Source organism: Oncorhynchus tshawytscha, linkage group LG06 (genome assembly GCF_018296145.1).
Source record: "Oncorhynchus tshawytscha isolate Ot180627B linkage group LG06, Otsh_v2.0, whole genome shotgun sequence".
In the NCBI taxonomy this organism is placed as follows: Eukaryota; Metazoa; Chordata; class Actinopteri; order Salmoniformes; family Salmonidae; genus Oncorhynchus; species Oncorhynchus tshawytscha.
Genome location: NC_056434.1, coordinates 46,299,726 through 46,324,359, shown reverse-complemented (window position 1 = coordinate 46,324,359; position 24,634 = coordinate 46,299,726). Strand labels below are relative to the sequence as shown.

Genomic DNA, 24,634 nt, shown 5'->3' with positions numbered 1-24,634 from the left:
GAAATATGAATGACTTTTGCTTAGCCTTCAAACTGTGCTTAGTTTAAAATACCGTCGGTTGGACTGCGAGGCAGTGACTGTATCGTTTTTCTTTTGATCTGAAGCCTGACACTGTACGACACTTCGTGTCTCCTCCTTCTTCATTTGAATAAAGTTTCCTCAGCATGATTTTATTCTAACATTACCCTTGTTGTTTTTCAAGCCTCAAAAACAAATGTTGATCCCCATGTGATGCACGTGATATTCCACAGGGGGGCACTAAAGGTCTGTAACGAAAGGAGGTTGAACACTTTGGACCTTGAACACCATCTGAACTTACACACAGCCTCAACTATTTAAATGACAGAAAATGTCATATCTGCTCTCACACAGTACATTAATAGATGATGTTCCCTTGGGTTTTTCACAGTCCATCATAATAAATACTTTTTGGCAACTTATGTATTGTTGTCTAAGGTTCATTCCGAAACGCATTCTCTCCACCAAAGCCTCCTAGCATTATAAAGATATCACTCAAGTTTAGTAAGTGTTACCAAATTTTTGTAGAGGTTTATACGGGGAGCCAGTGCAAAGACTCACATTGCACTGTAAGATCAGTCATGCATCGTACCCAGTCTCTCTCTAGAAACATGCATGAGAAGCTATGACTATGCAGAGAAGTATGTCTGTATCAATTGTTCTAGAACTGGTTCAAGAAAGAAGAGCGAGAAATAAAGAGCAAATCATAGAAGGATGTTGGGTTACATATGAACACTTTCCATCATACTTTCAGGAAGGTTAGGTTAGTTCGGCTACATGTGATCGTGCGTCACCATAACTGAAAAATTGCCTTCTTTCTTTCACCGTTTCACATCATGGTGCAAATATTTGCATAAATTTGGAAACATTTGCATACATTTCAATTCCCCTGGCCGGTAGTGAAGGGGTTAATCAGCTGTGCGGTCTCAGTTTACACTCACCAGAATCTATCACAGAGCGTGCTGACAACCAGAGGTGTTTCCAGAGGCCAACAACATAGAGCAGGTTAGAGAAGCTTCAAACCTAATCACGTACGCATACACACACACTGTATGCTAATTAATATTTAGATGCATTTGCAGGCACATACAGTATGAAAGAGAAAGAGCACTGTCTGAATGCCAAGGTGAGAACGCAGCCCGGGGCATTCCACTGTTCTCTACCAGCATTTAAGAGTTAAGTACTGTTCAAGGTATGAGCATGTGCACTGGCATTCAGCAGGGTCAGTGCAATTACAAAAAACACTCATTTACACTGACAGAGTTCATACAGTAATTGTGTGCAGCGCTGTAAGCATGTGTCTTATTTCATCTTATTTAATGATATTACTACATGTTAAAGAGGATGAGTGTAATATTTCATCTTATTCAATGATATTACTACATGTTAAAGAGCATTAGTGTCTTATTTAATCTTATTCAATGATATTACTACATGTTAAAGAGCATGAGAGTGTGGAGACCAATGCCAGGTTGGATGTGCTACTACTACTACATCTAAATGTAGCTTTTTTCATCACTAGGCGAGCAATTATTATAGAGCCTGGCCTCTGTACCATCACTCCATATGGAAGTGCATGAAGTAGGTACACTTCCTCTGAAGCTGAATTGCTGTGAGTGATAAGGGAGCTGGTTGTCTTGTCTTTTATTCCTTCCTAAATGTAGGCCTCGTTGGCACAACGCTGGCACGCTGGAGCTGATTTGTCAAGTGAGCTCAAGACCGCAGAGCTCACTCCGACGCTCAGCCTAAATAAATCCAGGCGAATCCCATGTTCCTATGTGTGTTTCTATGCGTCACTGTCAAAAAGTGTGATTTCTTCTCGTACGAGTAAAGAACTGGATTGCCGTATTACCAGTGTACTGAATATATTGCAAAATGTCACAGTCCTTCATATAATACAATTCCAATGCCATCATTAGTCAAGCAATAATCTGGAGAGCGGCTGTGGTTGTGTGTGACTCTGAGTGGGAGTGAGAGATGAGGAAGTGGTGGTTTTGGGACTGGGACAGGATAGGATAGGACTGGCACACACACAAGTTTCTGTGGGATGGGCAGGAACAGCAGCAACGCTTTCCGAGGCGGAGTCAGGTTTCCTCCAATTGTTTCCAATGCGAATAAAGGATCGGCCGGGGAGATGCAGCTCAGCCTTTCAATAGATAAATAAATGGAAGTAGTCTGCTGAGAGCACCACACACTCACTCCACTCGTCTGATTCTCTAGCATCAGGAGACAACACCGAACAAATAAACAACGCACCAAGACAATATATCTACCACCTTCTCAGCTTTGTTACACTTTGGGGTAAGTAGCAGGCCTGTGTCTCTATCTCTACGTACTTTTTTTTTTTTTTTGAGGGGGGTTTGCACGTTTTCATTGGAGATAAACAACATTTGTTTTACTGCCCTCGAACTGTGTTCATAATCTGACTTGTTCCTGACACTTTCCATTCCCTGTCACTGGACCAGTGATTGTGATCATTGCACCGCACAAGTAGCTGCAGGCATTTCTCACCCTGGTGTGTCAGCATACTACTATTGGATTACATTATGTTTGTTGTTTCTGTAAATGCTTAGGGGCACATGTGACTGTTGACACCCAGCGTATAGTAAGGGTAAAGGAGGCCACTCACTGCAAAACGGATTCAGTACTCCATGCCTGGTATCCTATGTCAAGGTCAATCAAAGCATGGGATTGGGAATGTGTGCATTTTACTACAACATTGTGTCCTTCACTGTGTTTCATTCAGTGTGACGCAATGATTCAGGGACAGAGTGTTCCATAAATTACCATAAGCTCTAGTGTGCACAGCACGTCCTATTCTATCAGGTACTTGTATTCTTGGTCCTGTTATGGATTATGGAAACCTGGTAAAGATCAGTTGTCTGTTCGCCACAGTACAGGGTGTGGTTGCTATGCTCCTGGCAGGCTGCAATGGCTCAGTTCCAGGACTGGCTTTAAGTAGAGCCAGCTGGTGCAGACAAGCATATATATTTTTGAACCTATGCTGTTTAGCAGAGCGTCTTGCTTGCCTCCCTCAAAGACATGACTAGAAAATCAAAGGCAAAGGGGTTGCCTCCTGCCAGTAATGATCTATTCAAGCAAGAATGAAGTACTCTGCTCTCCTGTTCTCCTTACAACTGTTACAGTGTATGGTGGGTGGAGGGGGGATCAGGAAGACATTAGGTTCCCCCGTCACCCTATCTGTCAGTGAGTGCTGAGTCACTGCCTCGCTGAGAGCCCTGTTGTGACATAAACGACTTGGATTAGCGGGTCGGGTCGCCATGACGCTCCCAGCCTCCTAAAATAGAGAGGGAAAGGATACTCAAGACACAGAAACAACCAGCTGCTGCCTCATACAGAGACCAGGGCTGATAAACAACTGAGCGAATCCTGAGAAAGACAGACAGAAAGAGATAAAGCAACCGTATCACACCGAAGAGACAGGAGAGGCTGTCAAAACAGAGACAGAAAGAGACACCACAGGGAGTCCCTCCTGTGTCACAGTAGTGATCAACAGAGTGATACAAAGAGATTCACAAGAGAGACTGAGAGAGTCACCACAGGGAGCCCCTCCTGCGTCACAGTAGTGATCAACAGAGTGATACAAAGAGATTCACAAGAGAGACTGAGAGAGTCACCACAGGGAGCCCCTCCTGCATCACAGTAGTGATCAACAGAGTGATACAAAGAGATTCACAAGAGAGACAGAGAGAGTCACTACTGGGGAATACAGACTCATCACTCAGAGCCAGAGAGCCAGGCATGGCCCGGATCACTGCAGAAGGTAAGAGTGAGAGAAAAAGCTAGCTACTGATCATCCCGTTGTGTTGTGATGATAACAATGGGCGTGGTGTGAATGGCAGGGGTCATTGAATTTCTATGGCTTGGGGCACTCTGAGGGTCAGGATCTACTGGATAGAGCACTTCCTGTGTGTAAGAAAATACTGTGAGGAAGCACAGCAAGTTGACAATAGACAAATGCTGAAAAAGAGGCATTTTCAGAGGAAATGACAATAGGTTAGGATGAGTCGCCAGTTTGATGATGTCATGTGTTTGGATTGTGTGTGATGGTGTATAGAGGCACTGACCTTCCACACGGACACAAAGTCAACAACTAAATCCCTCAGTAAATTACTCAGTTTATTGTCCCCATATACACTGTTGTTGACTGTGTTGTATGTATATGCGTCAGGCTGCCATAGACAGCGTATGGGCTGGGTGGGGTTCCCATGATCACCAACGCCACTGAGTTTGACTCTAAGGAGGAGGTCAGAAATTTAGCAGTGTGGTGCAGGTCATTCAGACCCTATTGACTTCTTTTCACATTTTGTTACGTTACAGCTTATTCTAAAATAGATATTTTTTTAAATCCCCTCATCAATCTACACACAATACCCCATAATGACAATGCAAAAACAGGTTTATAGAATTTTTTGTAAATGTATAAACAAACAAAAAACGGAAATAGCTTATTTAGACAAGCATTCAGATCCTTTGCTATGAGATTCGAAATTGAGCTCAGGTGCATCCTGTTTCCATTGATCATCCTTGAGATGTTTCTACAAGAACACAGTGGCCTCCATCATTCCTAAATGGAAGAATTTTGGAACCACCAAAACTCGACCGCCCAGCCAAACTCAGCCAAGCTGAGCAATCAGGGAAGAAGGGCCTTGGTCAGGGAGGTGACCAAGAACCAGATGGTCACTCTGACAGAGCTCCAGGGTTCCTCTGTGGAGATGGGAGAACACATCTCTGTAGCACCCCACCAATCAGGCCTTTATGGTAGAGTGGCCAGACGGAAGCTACTACTTAGTAAAAGACACAAGACAGACAGCTTGGAGTTTGCCAAAAGGCACCTAAAGGAAACAAGAATCTCTGATCTGATGAAACCAAGTTTGAACTCTTTGGCCTGAATGCCAAAAGTCACGTCGAGGAAACCTAGCACCATCCCTACTGTGAAGCACGGTGGTGGCAGCATCATGCTGTGGGGATTTGTTTCAGCGGCAGGGACTTGGAGACTAGTCAGGAACGAGGGAAAGATGAACGGAGCAAAGTACAGAGAGATCCTTTACGAAAACCTGCTCCAGAGTGCTCAAGACCTCAGAATGGGGCGAAGGTTCACCTTCCAACCGGACAATGACCCTAAGCACACAGCCAAGATAACGCAGGAGTGGCTTCGGGACAAGTCTCTGAATGTCCATGAGTGGCCCAGCCAGAGCCCGGACTTAATCCAGATCAAACATCTCCGGAGAGACCTGAAAATAGCTATGCAGCGATGCTCCCCATCCTACCTGACAGAGCTTGAGAGGATCTGCAGAGAAGAATGGGAGAAACTCCCCAAATACAGGTGTGCCAAGCTTGTAGAGTCATACCCAAGAAGACTCGAGACTGTAATCACTGCCAAAGGTGCTTCAACAAAGTACTGAGTAAAGGGTCTGAATACTTATGTAAATGTGAGTTTTCTGTTTTTTTTATTTGTAATAAATGTGCAAACATTTCTAGAAACCTGTTTTTGCTTTGTCATTATGGTGTATTGTGTGTAGAATGATGAGGGGGAAAACAATTGAATGCATTGTATAATAAGGCTGTAATGTAACAAAATGTGGAATAAGTCAAGGGGTCTGAATAGTTTCCAAATGCACCGTATCTACCTCAAGAATCTCTGCACATTGATCTGGTACTTGTACTCAGCATCGTTGGGAAAGGTTCATAAACAAGTATTTCACTGTAAAGTCTACACACGTTGTATTCAGTGCATGAGGTAAATAACATTTCATTTGATGAGACTGCCCAGCTGTTGATGAGACTGCCCAGCTGTTGATGAGACTGCCCAGCTGTTGATGAGACTGCCCAGCTGTTGATGAGACTGCCCAGCTGCTGGAACAGTACGCATGTGTTGGGAAGACTCGTCGGAAATGCGGCCTTCCTAGAGACGCTGGACGAGGAACAGGCTGGAAATGTACCAACCAGTGGGGAAATGTTCCAAAGCATTGTAGGCCTATTTTTAGGGCACTGGAGTTGTTGAAAGATCTTAGATGGCTTGAGTTCCATGTCAACATTTGGTGAAAGAGAGTCAACAGCGAAGCACTCATTTGATAGAGTGGCTTGTTGCTCTACACTGTATCCGTGACATCTGACTGGTGAACTGGCCAACTGACCCACTCAGTCACAGATGCTACCCTAATAGTGGCACTAGTATTAATAGTCACACGTGGAGACATGGTCAATAAAATAAGAACACAGCAAACATCATAGACTGGATAGTTGGATCGCAACCAAAGGTCTGTGTCACTCCAAAATGGCGGAGCTACGTGAATCAGCAGAATCAGTTGGTTGCAAATGGAAGCCTGGTAATTGCAAGGCTTGAGGGCTACACAAATAAACATTGCAGAAAGGTCCTGGGAACCAAGAGTAATATAGTCTGCAAATAACTGAATACTAAAACAACAAACACTCTGGGTTGTCTTAGCCGTTTACAGTAGAAATGGACCTCAAGATTGTTAACCCCTCCTTATCTCTGTCCGCTTTGATCTGACTGGGAATATTCTGTCTCATTTCATGTGAATAGAGTTGGTTTTGTGCTACAACGCGGGAACAGACAATGGAACTGAAAGACGTGAACGAAACCATGTTTGTTGCATAACAATGGTTTTGTGAAACTGCCAGGCAGAAACAAACACCACAGTAACCAGATCTACCCTGAACCAAGCCTATGGGCAATTCTGTAGAACAAGAAAGGAGTCATTTATCATCATCATTTAAACTTTTGTTTTTTTTTTTGGGGGGGGGGCAGTCGCCTAATATGGTCACTCATTTTAAAAACTCATCATTATTTTTTTTTGCATCCTGTGCAGTAACAATATTGACATGATCAGCCATGAGCTCATACTATCCCATGAACGGATATTTGATTGATATGTATACTCAACACATTATCAAGGCCATTTTGTCTGCATCACAGTCGAAAATGCTTTACCAACAAAATGCACAGAGTCACTGAGACCGACAATTGGAGACAGAGAGGATGGGTGGGTGAACAGTTTTCCTTTTCATGCTCAGAGACTGAGCTCTGATCCAGGAGGTCAACAGTGATGCCGTCTCTGTAACGTGCCCTTTTTGGTGAACAGTTTTGTTTACTGTAACATGATTACGACTCCGACAGCAAATGAAGGCACATAGAGGACAAGGACACTCAAGGACATGTGTACTGCAGTGATTTAAGCCGAGGTGTTGCAAACACGTGTTCCCATTACACCGAGCTCTCAGATTCAGCATGTTGTGCTTATATTTACTGCCTCTGCCAAGAGGTTTTATTTTCCCTAACAGCAGTAGTATTTCGTCAGAGATAATGTAATAATCATACCAACAGTTTTCATTTATAAGTCATTTACAGAACCAGTCAAAAGTTTGAACACCTACTCATTCAAGGGTTTTTCTTTATTTTTTACTTTTGTAGAATAATAGTGAAAACATCAAAACTATGAAAGAACACAAACGGAATCATGTTGTCAGCAAAAAAGTGTTAATCAAATCAAAATAGATGTTATATTCTTCAAAATAGCCACCCTTTGCCTTGATGACAGCTTTGCACACTCTTGGCGTTCTCTCAGCCAGCTTCACCTGGAATGCATTTCCAACAGTGTTGAAGGAGTTCCCACATATGCTGAGCTGTTGTTGGCTGCTTTTCCTTCACTCTTCGGTCCAACTCATCCCAAACCATCTCAATTGGGTTGAGGTGGAGGCCAGGTCATCTGATGCAGCACTCCATCACTCTCATTGGTCAAATAGCCCCTACACAGCCTGAAGGTGTGTAGGGTCATTGTCCTGTTGAAAAACAAACGGTAGTCCCACTAAGCGCAAACCAGATGGGATGGAGTGTCACTGCAGAATGCTGTGGTAGCCATGCTGGTTCAGTGTGCCTTGAATTCTAAATAAATCACAGACAGTGTCACCAGCAAAGCCCCCCCCACATCATCACACCTCCATCCTTCAAGGTAGGAACCACACATGTGGAGATCATCCGTTCACATACTCTGCGTCTCACAAAAACATAGCGCTTGGAACAAAACATCTCAAATTTGGACTCATCAGACCAAAGGACATAATGTCCATTTCTTGGCCCAAGCAAGTCTCTTCTTATTGGTGTCCTTTAGTAGTGGTTTCTTTGCAGCAAATCGACCACTAAGGCCTGATTCACACAGTCCCCTCTGAACAGTTGATGTTGAGATGTGTCTGTTACTTGAACTCTGTGAAGCATTTATTTGGGCTGCAATTTCTGAGGTGCAGTTAACTCTAATGAACTTATAACTCTGGGTCTTCTTTTCCCGTGGCAGTCCTCATCATCATAGCGCTTGTTGGTTTTTGCGACTGCAGTTGAAGATACTTTCAAAGTTCTTGACATTTTCAGGATTGCCTGACCGTCACGTCTTAAAGTAGTGATGGACTGTTGTTTCTCTTTGCATATTTGAGCTGTTCTTCCCATAATATGGACTTGGTCTTTTACCAAATAAGCTTATCTTTTGTATACCACCCCTACCTTGTCACAATACAACTGATTGACTCAAATGCATTAAGAAGGAAATCAATTCCACCAATTAACAAGGCACACCTGTTCATTGAAATGCGTTCCAGGTGACTACCTCATGAATCTGGTTGAGATAATACCAAAGAGTGTGCAAAGCTGTCATCAAGGCAAAGGGTGGCTACTTTGAAGAATCTGTTTAACACTTTTTTGGATACTACATGATTCCATAAGTGTTATTTCATAGTTTTGATGTCTTCACTATTATTCTACAATGTAGAAAATAGTAAAACAAATAAAGAAACAACTCTGGAATGAGTAGGTGTGTCCAAACTTTTGACTGGTACTGTATAAATAATTTTATAACTCAAATCCTAAGGACAATTACACCATGTGTTTTAAACCCGTGTTCCTCTGTTTCAGTAGAGATGCCGCGTCAGTTCCCCAAGATCTCGCTGAGCGAGGTGGATGAGTCGGTGCGTCTGCTGGCAGAGAAGGTGTACGCCTCGGTGCTGAAGGAGGAGGACACCAAGGATGCCCTGTCCATGTACACCGTGCCTGAGGACTGTCCCATCGGCCTGCACCAGGACCGGGAGATGGAGATGCTCAAGGAGATTGCGGAGCAGTACTCTGAGGAAAGCACCAAGAGGTCAGAGGGCACATATAAACTAATGGGTCTAATAGGTCAGGGACTTAGGGAGTCAATTTCAAAGTATTTCGGTTCATGTCAAGTCACTGAAATGAACTGAACTTCAAATGTAGACACTTTCAGTGAGGATTATTTTCCCAAAGTGACTTGAACGACATTGATTTAAAATGGAGACTAGGGTCCGGAATGTCCACTTATCACCTTGTATGATGTTGATCTCTCCAGGAAGAAGAGTTTTAAGATGAAGCGTTCCCAGTTGGTATCTCAGCAGTTCCCCAGTTCCCTCAACATCAATCCAGAGTGGGCTATGTCTGTAGTCACTCCTCTGCTCTTCCCTGGCACACCTGTCTGCCCCAGTATCCCAGAGAACTCCCCAGAGTTCCAGAGGGTCACCATCAGCGGAGATTATTGTGCAGGGGTAAGCGTCATCATAACATAATATATTTATATAATCTCATTGAATCACATCACAAATCATGTCATATCCTTCATGCAATAACCCCCCAAAAAATGACACCAAGGCAAGAGCTAGCTTGGAAACAATACTTCTAGGAGTTGCCATTTCTAATGACAGTGTATTGCCTTTAATGGCCTGTCAACACGCATTCTTCCCAGATAACAGTGGAGGACTATGAGCAGGCAGCCAAGACACTGATGAAGGCCCTGTTCATCAGGGAGAAGTACTCCAGGCTGGCCTACCATCGCTTCCCCAGGACCACCGCCCAGTTCCTTCGCAGTGCTGAGAACCAGAAGTGGAACGTGGAGGATGAGATCTTGCCAGGTAGAGAATCACATGTACACATCCAGCATCAACCACATACAGTACCAGCTTTGGGGCTAAGAGTCTTAGAAACAGTTTTTCCTTGATTATTTCTGAGCTCAAGCTTTAGAAAAGTAACTCCACTTCGAGACACTCGTTCTCAGCCTCTTCTTCTGTCATTTCCTTTCACCTATCATCTCTCTCCTCTCTTCCCTCTGGTCACTTATTTGATCCTGTCCTCTGCAGATATGTGCCCCTGCCCTCGTGAGGGGGAGGACCCGTACACTACGGAGGGCATCCCTGACGACCTGAACTACTCTCTACAGATGAAGGACGGCATAGTGTACGTGTACGACGATGCAGAGGCCCTGAAGCAGCAGCAGCCCCACAGCCTGCCCTACCCCGACTTGGAGACATTCGCCATTGACCTGAGTCATGTCCTCGCCATGATCGTAGACGGGCCCACGTGAGCACCCCACCACCTCACACTGTTGCCCAATTCCCAATAACCCCCTCTATTACGGTGTTTCTCATATCATCTCATTGTCATTCCAGGAAAACCTACTGCTACAGACGACTGAACTTCGTGGCCTCCAAGTTCTATCTGCACGAGATGCTGAATGAAATGGCTGAGCTGAAGGAGCTGAAAGGTGTGCCTCACAGAGACTTCTATAACGTCAGGAAGGTTGGTGACGCATATAGTTTAAGATGGAATGCAAATACAAGGGTTGAAAGTCCCATGATTACATGGTCATAAATGACATCTCACTGACTCAAGCTGAGCTTTAGAACAAGCTGACAAAATATGTCGGCTTATGCCTCCTCGCAAATACAGGTAGACACTCACATCCACGCAGCCGCTTGCATGAACCAGAAGCACCTGCTGAAGTTCATCCAGACCACCTACAAGACCGAGGCAGACCGCGTGGTGCTGGAGAAGGGGGGGCAGATGATCACCTTGAAACAGGTGTTTGACACCCTGGCCATGGACCCCTATGACCTCACTGTGGACTCCCTGGACGTACACGCTGTAAGAATGTTCCAGAAACTCTTAAACACTCCAATGCTTGAAATAATATTGTTGGATAGTATTTAGGTTATTACAGTTTACATCAAGATTTTTAACACATTTAATAACCTATTCTGCATGATGATTAAACTGCTCATAAGCAGTTCATAACACCATTATAATGCATATATGAATACTCAGAAGTATGTCTTTAAACAATTGCAGTTCTGCTGTAGGCTCCATGTAACTTGCCAATAGTGTGTTTGAGGATCACAATGATAGTGGTGCTAAACTGCTATTGTTGACAAAAAAACATGTCATGCATGATAAACGTGTACTCTCTTAGGGAAGGCAAACATTCCACCGCTTTGACAAGTTCAACTCCAAGTACAACCCTGTCGGAGCCAGCGAACTCCGAGAGATTTACCTGAAAACAGACAACTACATCAAAGGGGAATACTTTGCACGCATCATCAAGGTATAGCGTCAACTTAAGATCAAGATCACAATTCCACTATCATGGGAATCTCTAACATACTGCAATTGCTTTCCTCTTCCTCTATAACAGGAAGTGGCTCATGAGCTGGAGGAGAGTAAGTACCAGCACGCAGAGCCCCGTATGTCCATCTACGGCCGCTCCCCTGATGAGTGGGAGAGCCTGGCCTCATGGTTCATCCAGCACAAGGTTCACTCCCCCAACATGCGCTGGATCATCCAAGTGCCCAGGATCTAGTAAGTGCCACAGGGAGAAGGGAAGATCAGGGAATATTGCTCTCAATGCTGATCTCCAGGTTAGTGGTACTACAATGCTTCAACCACAATGGTCTTTGTAAAACTGCACTAGTTGTAAGGGTTCCATGGCAATGAAGATGAAAAAAAGAAAAAAGTAAAAGAAAAAAATAAAAGAAAAAAAGAAACGTCCTCTCACTGTCAACTGCGTAATTTTCAGCAAACTTAACATGTGTAGATATGTGTATGAACATAAGATTCAACAACTGAGACATAAACTGAAAAAGTCACAGACTAACAGAAATGGAATAATGTGTCCCTGCACAAAGGGGGGGTCAAAATCAAAAGTAACAGTCAGTATCTGGTGTGGCCACCAGTTGCATTAAGTACTGCAGTGCATCCCCTCAACATGGACTGCACCAGATTTGCCAGTTCTTGCTGTGAAATGTTACCCCACTCTTCCACCAAGGCACCTGCAAGTTCCCAGACATTTCTGGGGGGGAATGGCCCTAGCCCTCACCCTCTGATCCAACAGGTCCCAGATGTGCTCAATGGGATTGAGATCCGGGCTCTTCGCTGGCCTTGGCAGAACACTGACATTCCTGTCTTGCAGAAGATCAGGCACAGAACGAGTAGTATGGCTGTGCGTGATTTCCTGCAAGACAGGAATGTCAGTGTTCATGCTGGAGAGTCATGTCAGGATGAGCCTGCAGGAAGAGAACCACATCATTGCCTGCAATGACAACAAGCTCAATCCGATGATGCTGTGGCACACCGCCCCAGACCATGACGAACCCTCCACTTCCAAATCGATCCCGCTCCAGAGTACAGGCCTCGGTGTAATGCTCATTCCTTCAACGATAAACGCGTATCTGACCATCACCCCTGATGAAACAAAACTGGTACTCGTCAGTGAAGAGCACTTTTTGCCAGTCCTGTCTGGGCGAGCGACGGTGGGTTTGTGCCCATAGGCAACGTCGTTGCCGGTGATGTCTGGTGAGGACCTGCCTTACAACAAGCCTACAAGCCCTCAGTCCAGCCTTTCTCAGCCTATTGCGGACAGTCTGAGCACTGATGGAGGGATTGTGCTTTCCTGGTGTAACTCGGGCAGTTGTTGTTGCCGTCCTGTACCTGTCCCGCAGGTGTGATGTTCGGATGTACCGATCCTGTGCAGGTGTTGTTACACATGGTCTGCCACTGCGAGGATGATCAGCTGTCCTTCCTGTCTCCCTGTAGCGCTGTCTTAGGCGTCTCACAGTACGGACATTGCAATTTATTGCCCTGGCCACATCTGCAGTCCTCATGCCTCCTTGCAGCATGCCTAAGGCACGTTCACACAAATGAGCAGGGACCCTTGGCGTTTTTCTTTTGGTGTTTTTCAGAGTCGGTAGAAAGGCCTCGTTAGTGTCCTAAGGTTTCATAATGGTGACCTGAATTGTCTACTGTCTGTAAGCTGTTAGTGTCTTAACGACCGTTCCACAGATGCATGTTCATTAATTGTCGATGGTTCATTGAACAAGCATGGGAAACAGTGTTTAAACACTTTACAATTAAGTTATGTGAAGTTATTTGGGTTTTTACTAATTATCTTTGAAAGACAGGGTCCTGAAAAAGGGATATTTATTTTTTCGCTGAGTTTAGGACGTTACATTGTCAACCAAGATTGTGGTCCCTTTTACTGGTTGTTATTTAACTTAGAAGCAATTGATTCTCAGAGCCTACAGGGGTTCTTTGGCTGTCCCCATAGGAGAACCCTTTGAAGAACCATTTTTGGTTCCAGGTAGAACCTTTTTGGGTTCCTTGTAAAACCCTTTCCACAGAGGGTTCTACGTCGAACCCAAAAGGGTTCTACCTGGAACCAAAAAGGGTGCTCTTATGGGGACAGCCGAAAAACCATTTGAACCATTTTTTTCTATGAGTGTATAAGTCACACAAAGCATAGTAGGAATGGTGCTGCTACTTTAACAAAGAAAGGCTGTTGTCAGCATTATTATTTATCAACAAATAATTGAACTGAATCCACCATCAATCAGTCTTACAGTGATCAAATAAATTACATCGGTCTATCTAAAAGATGTGTTTCACAAATGTAACATTTTGTCTTGCAGTGACATTTTCAGGTCGAAGAATATAATACAGAACTTCGCCAAGCTGCTGGAGAATATTTTCCTCCCACTGTTCGAGGCTACAGTCAATCCACAAAAGAACAAGGAGATACACGTTTTCTTGAAATACGTGAGTATTTACAAAACACAGTGGAGTTGCTCAACTTTATCAGACTGATTTCCAAGTCAGAAATTGTGAAATAACCACACACACACACACACACACAGTTGAAGTCGGAAGTTTACATACACCTTAGCCAAATACATTTAAACTCAGGTTTTCACAATTCCTGGCATTTAATCCTAGTAAAAATTCCCTGTCTTAGGTCAGTTAGGATCACCACTTTATTTTAAGAATGTGAAATGTCAGAATAATAGTAGAGAATGATTTATTTAAGCTTTTATTTCTTTCATCACATTCCCAGTGGGTCAGTAGTGTACATACACTCAATTAGTATTTGGTAGCATTGCCTTTAATTTTTTTTACCTGGGTCAAACATTTTGGGTAGCCTTCCACAAGCTTCCCACAATAAGTTCCTCCTGACAGAACTGGTGTAACTTAGTCAGGTTTGTAGGCCTCCTTGCTCACAAATGCTTTTTCAGTTCTGCCCACACATTTTCTATAGGATTGAGGTCAGGGCTTTGTGATGGCCACTCCAATACCTTGACTTTCCTGTCCTTAAGCCATTGCCAAAACTTTGGAAGTATGCTTGGGGTCATTGGCCATTTGAAAGACCCATTTGCGACCAAGCTTTAGCTTCCTGACTGATGTCGGGAGATGTTGCTTCAGTATATCCACATAATTTTTCCTACTCATGATGCCATCTATTTTGTGAAGTGTACCAATTCATCCTGCAGCAAAGCACCCCCACAACATAATGCTGCCACCCCCGTGCTTCACGGTTGGGATGGTGTTATTCGGCTTGCAAGCCTCCCGCTTCTTCCTCCAAACATAACGATGGTCATTAAGGCCAAAAGGTCATTTCTCACAAAACGTGCGATCTTTGTCCCCATGTGCAGTTGCAAACCATAGTCTGGCTTTTATATGGTGGTTTTGGAGCAGTGGCTTCTTTCTTGCAGAGTGGCATTTCAGGTTATGTCGATGTAGGACTCACTTTACTGTGGCAAAAGATACTTTTGTGCCTGTTTCCTCCAGCATCTTCACAAGGTCATTTGCTGTTGTTCTGGGATTGATTTGTACTTTTCACACCAAAGTACGTTCATCTCTCAGAGATAGAACACATCTCCTTCCTGAGCGGTATGACGGCTGAGTGGTCCCATGGTGTTTATACTTGCGTACTATTGTATGTACAGACGAACGTGGTACCTTCAGGCATTTGGAAATTGCTCCCAAGGATGAACCAGACTTGTAGAGGCCTACAATTTTTTTTCTGAGGTCTTGGCTGATTTCTTTTGATTTTCCCATGATGTCAAGCAAAGAGGCACTGAGTTGTAAGGTAGGCCTTGATATACATCCACAGGTACACCTCCAATTGACTCAAATGATGTCAATTAGACTATCAGAAGCTTCTCAAGCCATGACATCCTTTTCTGGAATTTTCCAAGCTGTTTAAAGGTACTCCAACCTAAGTGTATGTAAACTTCTGACTTCAACTGTATATACATATATTTACATATTTATATATACACACACACACACACACACACACACACACACACACACACACACACACACACACACACACACACACACACACACACACACACACACACACCTAATAATAAAATGTTGCTATTAGATTGCATTCATACAGTAGTACTTCCCCCTGGGTCTCAAAGCATTTTACATTGTATGAGAGTAATTCACGACGTCTACCACCACCAACGTGTAGCACAGTCCTGTGTCAAGCATCATGTAATAGCAGCAATTTAGTGCCAAATTGGTTACAGTGCATCAGCTATGGCACCTGCTCAGGTCACCCCCTGTCCTGTAGGTGACCGGGTTCGACAGCGTGGATGATGAGTCCAAGCACAGTGACCACATGTTCTCCTACAAGAGCCCCAAACCTGAGGAGTGGACCTCAGGCGAAAACCCCCCCTACAGTTATTACCTCTTCCACATGTACGCCAACATCATGGTCCTCAACAACCTGAGGAAGTAAGTCACTGCTCATGACCAGGGTGTCAGGAAAACGTGTACTGTACTAATGTTATTCCTATGTGTAGCCTACTGCTATGATTAAAGGTAGACTCGCAATGTACAATACATACAGTGGCAAGAAAAAGTATGTTAACCTTTTGGAATTACCTGGATTTCTGCATAAAGTGGTCATACAATTTCATCTGATCTTCATCTAATACACAACAATAGACAAACACAGTGTGCTTAAAGTAATAATACACAAATTATTTTATTTTTCTTGTCTATATTGAATAGATAATTTAAACATTCACAGTATAGGTTGGAAAAAGTATGTGAACCCCCAGGCTAAGGATTTCTCCAAAAGCCAATTGGAGTCAGGAATCAGCTAACCTGGAGTCCAATCAATGAGACGAGATTGGAGATGTTGGTTAAAAATTTGAGTTTGCTATTCACAAGAAGCATTGCCTGATGTGAACCATGCCTCGAACAAAAGAGATCTCAGAAGACCTAAGATGAGGAATTGTTGACTTGCATAAAGCTGGAAAGGGTTACAAAAGTATCTCTAAAAGCCTTGATGTTCATCAGTCCACGATAAGACAAATGGTCAATAAATGGACAAAGTTCAGCACTGTTGCTACTCTCCCTAGGAGTGGCCGTCCTGCAAAGATGACTGCAAGAACACAGCACAGAATGCTTAATGAGATTAATATCAGGAATCAAGGTAAGACCCAGATGCAGACTGTCAAAGTAACAATGTCTATTGTAGCAAAGGCAGGTCAAGGCAGGTAGGGGTCGAAGATCCACGGTAAGGCAAATGCAGGGACAGGCAGAGTTCAGTAATCCAGAGGTGGAGCAACGGTACAGGACGGCAGCCCGGCTCAGGGTCAGGCAGAGAGGTCAGGTGGGTGGGTACAGGGTCAGGACATGCAAAGGTCAAAAAACCAGGAGGACGAGGAAAGAGAGGCTGGGAAACATAGGCGCTGGCAGGAAAAACGCTGGATAGCTTGAAATAACAAGACGAACTGGCAACAAACAGTCAGAGAACACAGATATAAATACACAGGGGATAATTGGGAAGAACGGTGACATCTGAAGGGGGGTGGAGACAAGCACAAGGACAGGTGAAACAGATCAGGGCGTGACAGTTAAGAAGAATCCTAGTGTCAGCTAAGGACTTGCAGAAATCTCAGGAACATGCTAACATCTCTGTTGACGAGTCTATGATACGTAAAACACTAAACAAGAATTGTGGTCACGGGAGGACACCACAAAAGGACACTTCTGTCCAAAAAAACCAACATTGCTGCACGTCTGAAGTTCGCAAAAGAGCACCTGGATGTTCCATAGCGCTACTGGCAAAATATTCTGTAGACAAATGAAACCAAAGTTAAGTTGTTTGGAAGGAACACACAACACTATGTGTGGAAAAAAAAGGCGCAGTACATCAACATCAAAACCTCATCCCAACTATAACGTATGGTGAAGGGAGCATCATGGTTCGGGTCTGCTTTTCTGCCTCAGGGCCTGGACAGCTTGCAATTATTGATGGAAATATTAATCCCCTAGTTAATCAAGACATTTTTGCAGGAGAATGTAAGGCTATCTGTCCGCCAATTGAAGCTCAACAGAAGTTGGGAGATGCAACAGGACAGCGACCCAAAACACAGTGGTAAATCAACAACAGAACGGCTTCAACAGAAGAAAATACGCCTTCTGGAGTGGCCCAGTCTGAGTCCTGACCTCAACCCGATTGAGATGCTGTGGTATGACCTCAAGAGAGCGGTTCACACCAGACATCCCAAGAATATTGCTGCACTGAAACAGTTTTGGAAAGAGGAATGTGCAGGTCTGAAACCGCAAGGGATCATACTTTTTCCACCCTCCATTGTGAATGTTTACATAGTGTGTTCAATAAAGACAAGAAAATGTATAATTGTTTGTGTTAATCGTTTAAGCAGACTGTGTTTGTCTATTGTTGTGACTTAGATGAAGATCAAATCAAATGTTTTGACCAATTTGTGCAGAAATACAGGTAATTCCAAAGGGTTCACATACTTTTTCTTGCCACTGTACTTTATTTGTCCAACTGTTACAGAAATGTGTCTCCTTCTTCTTTATGTAATGCGTCATTCTTTGTTTTCCCTCAGGGAACGAGGCCTCAACACCTTCCAGTTCCGGCCCCACTGTGGCGAGGCCGGCTCTATCACCCACCTGGTCTCTGCCTTCCTCACGGCCGACAACATCTCCCATGGTCTCAACCTGAAAAAGGTCCGAAACCTCAACTGACCCCTAATCATTACCTATGACATGCCCAAGGTTGGGTAGTAAAGGATTACATGTAACAGTAATTATAATCTTTTAAAGCTGTGCTGAGCCACACAGCTCATAAATCACCTTTCAGTGGGAATGGAAGCTTTTCCCTTCTGTCTAATCTACATGACCAAAAGTATGTGGACACCTGCTCGTCGAATATCTCATTCCAAAATCATGGGCATTAATATGGAGTTGGACCCCCTTTGCTGCGATAACACCCTCCACTATTCTGGGAAGGCTTTCCACTAGATGTTGGAACTTTGCTGCAGGGACATTCGTCCACAAGAGCATTAGTGAGGTCGAGCACTGATGTTGGGTGATTAGGCCTGGCTCGCAGTCGGCGTTCCAAAATTCACCCCAGATGTGTCCGATGGGGTTGAGGTCAAGGCTCTGTGCAGGCCAGTCAAATTCTTCCACGCCGATCTTGACAAACCATTTCTGTATGGACTTCACTTTGTGCACGGGGTCATTGTCATGCTGAAACAGGAAAGAGCCTTCCTCAAACTGTTGCCACAAAGTTGGAAGCAAAGAATCGTCTAAATGTCACTGTATGCTGTATCGTTAAGATTTCCTTTCACTGGAACTAAGGGGCCCGAACCATGAAAAACAGCTCCAGACCATTATTCCTCCTCCACCAAACTTTACAGTTGGCACTATGCATTGGGGTAGGTGGCGTTCTCCTGGCATCCACCAAACCCAGATTAGACTGTGGGACTGTCAGATGGTAAAGCGTGATTCATCACTCCAGAGAACTAATTTCCATTGCTCCGGAATCCAATGGCGGCGAGCTTTACACCACTCCAGCCGACGCTTGGCATTGTGCATGGTAATCTTGGGCTTGTGTTCGGCTGCTCGGCCATGGAAACCCATTTCATGAAGCTCCCGGCATACAGTTTGAATTATTATAATTTTTTTACATTTGACCCCTTTTTTCTCCCCTATTTCGTGGTATCCAATTGTTTTTAGTAGCTACTATCTTGTCTCATCGCTACAACTCCTGTACGGGCTCGGGAGAGACGAAGGTTGAAAGTCATGCATCCTCCGATACACAGTACAGCGCCCTTAACCACTGCGCCACCCGGGAGGCCACCCGGCATACAGTTATTGTGCTGACGTTGCTTCCAGAGGCAGTTTGGAACTCGGTAGTGAGTGTTGCAACTGAAGACAGATGATTTTACAAGTACACACTTCAGCTGTCTGATTCTGAGAGCTTGTGTGGCATACCACTTTGTGTCTGAGCCGTTGTTGCTCCTAGACGTTTCCACTTCAAAATAACAGCACTTACAGTTGACCGGGGCAGCTCTAGCAGGGCAGAAATTTGAACAAATGACTTGTTGGAAAGGTGGCATCCTATGACGGTGCCAAGTTGAATGTCACGGAGCTCTTCAGTAAGGCCATTCTACTGACATTGTTTGTCTATGGAGATCGCATGGCTGTGTGCTCGATTTTATACACCTGTCAGCAACGGGTGTGGCTGAAATAGCCGAATCCACAAATGAAGGGGTGTCCACATACTTTTGTGTATATATAGTGTATTTGAAATCTCCAAAACTGCTAAATTTCCTCTCCTTGGTTGCTTTCCACAGAAACCTTTTTTCTTTTTTTTTAACCAAAAAAGTCAAGAGCACCCACTTACTGAGAACTGAATCATTCCACATTTCATCAGCTTCTTTGTGTCAAAAGGACACTCTTCATTTGCCAACACAGCTCCACCATGTTCACTTCACAACCACCGTGTTGACATACATGACAAATCAGCAGCTTATTTTAGCTAAGTGGAAACGAATACAGTAAAAACCACCTGTCTGCCTTTGTAAACAGATCTTAGTGTTTTTGCTAACTTTGAATAGACTACATTGAGCACGACACAATTGATTATCTAACTCGTGAAATAATCGGATTGAACTTGGACATGTTACATCTATGGAGGTCTTTATCACACTGTTATGTTAAGGGTGGATCAGACAATAAAGAACTAGAATTGCACAATCAAAGAATGAAGATTGGGAAAGCTTCCCTGGAACTTGGTGTTACAATTTTTTGTATACCAATCATGAGAAACAGCAGTAGAATATACAATGGCACAGTTTGGTACATTTTCTAAGGTTGCAAATGGTACAATGTAAACATGGCAATCTGTGAAAAATGTAGAAAGTTGTGGAAGACCATAAGAACCTCTTTGTCTCCCTCCTCCCATGATCCCAGGTCCCCATACAGCTGGCCCTCCCATCCCAACCATCCTTTCCCCAGATCCCACCTGAGTCCCCTCCTAGCTGTCACACCCGCCCAAACAACCCCACCCTTCCCCCTACCCATGGCTCAAAGCCAAGACAAAGAGAGTGTTGACATCTTTCCATCTCTCCCTTCTCAGAGTCCTGTACTGCAGTACCTGTACTACCTGGCCCAGGTCCCCATCGCCATGTCTCCTCTAAGCAACAACAGCCTGTTCCTGGAGTACTCCAAGAACCCTCTCAAGGAGTTCCTCCAGAAGGGCCTGTGTGTGTCCCTGTCCACCGACGACCCCATGCAGTTCCACTACACCAAGGTCAGAGCCACTGGGCACTTCTGTAGATATGAAATGATTGGATTGGTGTAAGCAATGTGGCAGAAATGACAACTAGCCTACCAGAAGGCAAGACGAACCTCATCGTCGTAATAATTATATCTACACAACCCAGCTGCACACCTACCAGAGAGTAACAATTGTAAAAATCAATGTTTGACGGTTAGTCTTCTGTGCGTGAAATATAGTAGCGTGTTAGCAAAGAAGCCCCCTGTCTGTTTGTCCATGCTGCAGGAGGCCTTGATGGAGGAATATGCCATCGCGGCCCAGCTGTGGAAGCTAAGCACCTGTGACACATGTGAAATCGCCAGGAACAGTGTGCTGCAGAGTGGTCTGTCTCATCAGGTACAGTAAATCAATACCTGGTAAATAGAACTGCTGGGTAAATTTGTAGCGTTGCGGCAAACACGAGTAGTGCCTGCTGACAGTGACAGATGCTTTCACCCTCTATAAGCTCATGCCGACAGCTTCGGAGAACTCACCGGGGCGTCACACTCACAAGTGATTTCAGTAGCCATCCCCGACCACCTCCTCATGGAACTCCTGAGTGTGTCCCAGTGTTGTCACCGAAGTGACACGCATTTAGTGACACGTATCCTGTATCCCCCTTTTCTCCTGCCAGGAAAAGAAGCACTTCCTGGGGGCCAACTACCTGCAGGACGGGCCCGACGGGAATGACATTAGACGGACCAATGTGGCTCAGATCCGCATGGCCTACCGCCACGAGACCCTGTGCAATGAGCTCAGCTTCCTGGTGGAGGCTGTGAAGACCGAGGCCGGCGGCACACAGGTCGAGTGACCACAGCACAGAGAGAGCCTTTTCACACTACCGAGCCAGGCGGAGCTGTACTGCGCTTGCCTGGTTACACATTTACCACACAGTAGCTGCTGGGACAGTGTTGGAAAGGTCAATGTTAAAAGTATCTGTGGCAGCACAGTATGGTTTGGGTCGTGACAGTAGTGTTGAAAAGGGTTAGAGTGACCTCTGGTCTCTCTTCACTTCAGCTCTAGACCACAGCCAAATCCTGTACTGCTACCGCGCTACGGTAATACTGAGAGAATAAGACACCGAGCTAAATGAATGAGACTGTACCGTGTAAGCCGCACCAAATCAAGCAAAGCCAACAGCACCGCACTAGGCAAATCAACATTACCCTATTGATTCTTGTTTTCTTTGGTCTGCATGCCTTTTTCCCATATGGTGTTTGATAAAGTAGAACTTCATCCCTACCACGAAAACCCTGTTTGTAGTTGAACATAGGATCCAGAGGGACACTGCTTATGCACTACCATAGTTCTCGTGTCCTGTTCAAGAAATACTACCAACTGTGCCAACACAGGAGCTCTCAACGCCAGATTAAAAGCCAAATCCGAGAGCACACCGGTCGTTGTGTCATTGTGGCCTTCCTATTTGAAATACAGTACATAGTGGTAGGAGGGATATTATTATGTCAGGTAAAAAGGACTCGCATCTAAAGGATAGCCATACATTTTGATGCATTGTTTTCGAGGTCTGTATCCCTGTTGTAACTGTGTCTGAGGGTGGTGGTGTTTTTTTATTATACAAGTTTGTGAAGAGAGATTTGCTACGGAGCCCCTACCACCATTTTGAATGCTCCTCTGAGGTGCTCATTATATCACTGCTGTAGAGATGGTCCACAAAAATCACTTCAAAAAGGTTAACTAGTATGTGCTGAATATTACAAATTTGGAAGACTTTCACCCTTCTCTCAATGCAGCATAAAATGTCACTCAACTGTATTGTACATGATGCGAGAGGGAATGTATGTTTTTATATGACAATAAAGAGTTACTTACAATATTTCACACAAACAGAATCAAACTGTTACACATGCACCTGAAACACAGTTGGTCAAATATGAGACTGGCAATCACAAGAAGTTGTCAACACTCTTTTAATATAATAGAAGACAAAATACATATATGTGCAAAATGTGAAATTCTTTATTAGCCAATGGTATTGGTTTATTTAAGTGGTGTAAAGTACTTAAGTAGAAATACTGTAAAGTACTACTTAAGTCCTTTTTGGGGGGGGTATCCATACTTTACTATAGATATTTTTGACTATTTTTACTCCACTACATTCCTAAAGAAAATAATGTACTTTTCACTCCATACATTTTCCCTGACCTCCAAAAGTTACATTTTGGTCCAATTCACACACTTAAGAGAACATCCCTGGTCATCCCTACTGCCTCTGATCTGGCGGACTCACTAAACACAAATGCTTAATGTGAATTAAGTCTGAGTGTGTTGGAGTGTGCCCCTGGCAATACGTACATAAAAAATATAAAAAAATGGTGCAGTCTGGCTTGCTTAATATAAGGAATACAAACATGGTCTCTTTTTTGTTTTCTTGAGTAAAGCAGCTCCAAAATGCAGGTGTTTCAGCCTAGCCAAATGCTTTCTGTGGTGGTGGGGAAAGCCAGCAGAAAATACAGAGCGTTGCGCTGTGATTGGCTCAGTGGGGAGAGCTAGAAAATTCAAGCCCCTTGGGTGCTGCCATATAGTTACATTAGAAGTGCCCATCAAAGAAGTCTCAAGGTCATTGGCCACAGATAAAATTACATCAAATCACATATCTACAGTAGCTTTGATTGGACTGATCATGTCAACATCATACTTTCAAAATCTTAGCTAGCAGTCAACATCATGAATTAAGTCGACAATCTACTGGCAAATCCTTTTTAATCCTTGTCATATGAAGAGAAATTATAGATAAAACGTATCGGTACTCAATGGTCATTGGAGATAAAAACATTACACAACAAGTTGGAAATCACAAATTCAGTGAATTCAGTGAATGGAAGGAATCAGTGGCTAACTGCAAGCATTGCAAAGCAATCACTAGCCTGCTATACAGTGGAGTGGCTGTGTGGTCCCAAGTCTGGGTTTAAGGGTCTCTTTTCCAAGCTTTAAATGAAAAACATTCAACATTGGCCATGCTGTCAAAGAAGGATGATTTGACCCACGCTCAAAACAACTTAACTCTGAACTGGGAATTCTGACAACTCGGGGGGCTAGCTCCGACTGGGAAAATATGTTTTGAATGCTCATCCATCTCGGGAATTGTAGGTCGGGAACTCAGGCCTCTTTCTAGAGCTACTTGTGGCTTGTGAAGATCACTGATGTCATCATGATTCAACCTCCCCCCAGAATTCTCAGTTGTCTTGATAGCACCATAAATCCAGAGAATGCCAGACTTTGACAAAAATTGCCCGCGAAGGACCACCGCGCCACCTTCCTGTTCAAGTAAGCACAACAAGGCAAGTCCAAATATGCTGCATAATGATGCAATATGCCATTTCTCCTTCGTCAAGATAACCCATCCACCTGACAGGTGTGGCATATCAAGAAGCTGATTAAACTGCATGCTCATTACTCAAGTGCTGGGGACAATAAAAAAATGTAATAAAAAGGAAAAGCAGCCAACAAGTACTCAGCATACATTAGAACTCCTTCAAGACTGCTAGAAAAGCATTCCAGATTAAGCTGGTTAAGAGAATATGTAATTTCATAGTTGTGATGCCTTCACTACTGTTCCTACAATGTAGAAAATAGTAAAAATAAAGAAAAACCCTGGAATGAGTAGGTGTCCAAACTTTTGACAGGAACTGTATATGAACATGAAACAGAGTTTATGCCTTTATAGAGAATGGACATAAAAGCTTTAAAAAAGCCAACATTAAAACATATGTTTTATATATTAAAAAAAACTGTTTGACAACCATGTGTGTGTGTAAACTTTCAAATTATATCAAACTCAACCGTTTATCTTTTTCAGTGATGAAGACAGATGTCTCATGGTAGGGTGGGGTATGCAAAATGGGTCAACTTTGAGC

At 43.9% G+C, this 24,634-nt stretch overlaps 1 protein-coding gene across 4 annotated transcripts; it reads left to right on the top strand.

Moving 5' to 3' along the window:
• The first annotated feature begins 2,112 nt into the window (after positions 1–2,112).
• On the top strand, positions 2,113–22,593 carry LOC112252621 (AMP deaminase 3). Of its 4 annotated transcripts, none has more exons than XM_024424040.2 (15): positions 2,113–2,319; positions 8,966–9,188; positions 9,414–9,606; positions 9,804–9,969; positions 10,195–10,414; positions 10,504–10,633; positions 10,784–10,978; positions 11,304–11,435; positions 11,526–11,689; positions 13,795–13,921; positions 15,747–15,910; positions 18,043–18,163; positions 20,580–20,753; positions 21,006–21,116; positions 21,394–22,593. In XM_024424040.2, the coding sequence occupies exons 2-15, from the start codon at positions 8,968–8,970 to the stop codon at positions 21,568–21,570; spliced, it is 2,295 nt and encodes a 764-aa protein (XP_024279808.1). In that variant the 5' UTR covers positions 2,113–2,319; positions 8,966–8,967; the 3' UTR covers positions 21,571–22,593. The 4 variants fall into 4 exon arrangements, with proteins under 4 accessions (XP_024279808.1, XP_024279809.1, XP_024279806.1 ...); XM_024424041.1 differs by having other exon boundaries at positions 8,963–9,188; XM_024424038.2 differs by lacking the exon at positions 2,113–2,319 and adding an exon at positions 3,187–3,802 and having other exon boundaries at positions 8,963–9,188.
• The last annotated feature ends 2,041 nt before the right edge of the window (positions 22,594–24,634 follow it).

Bases quoted from the DNA above. Each gene is read 5' to 3' on its own strand.
- LOC112252621 (XM_024424038.2), top strand. From the start codon at position 3,781: ATGGCCCGGATCACTGCAGAAG. The intron at 9,189-9,413 runs GTCAGAGGGCAC...TGATCTCTCCAG, and splicing joins TCTGAGGAAAGCACCAAGAG to GAAGAAGAGTTTTAAGATGA. The intron at 21,117-21,393 runs GTACAGTAAATC...TTCTCCTGCCAG, and splicing joins AGAGTGGTCTGTCTCATCAG to GAAAAGAAGCACTTCCTGGG.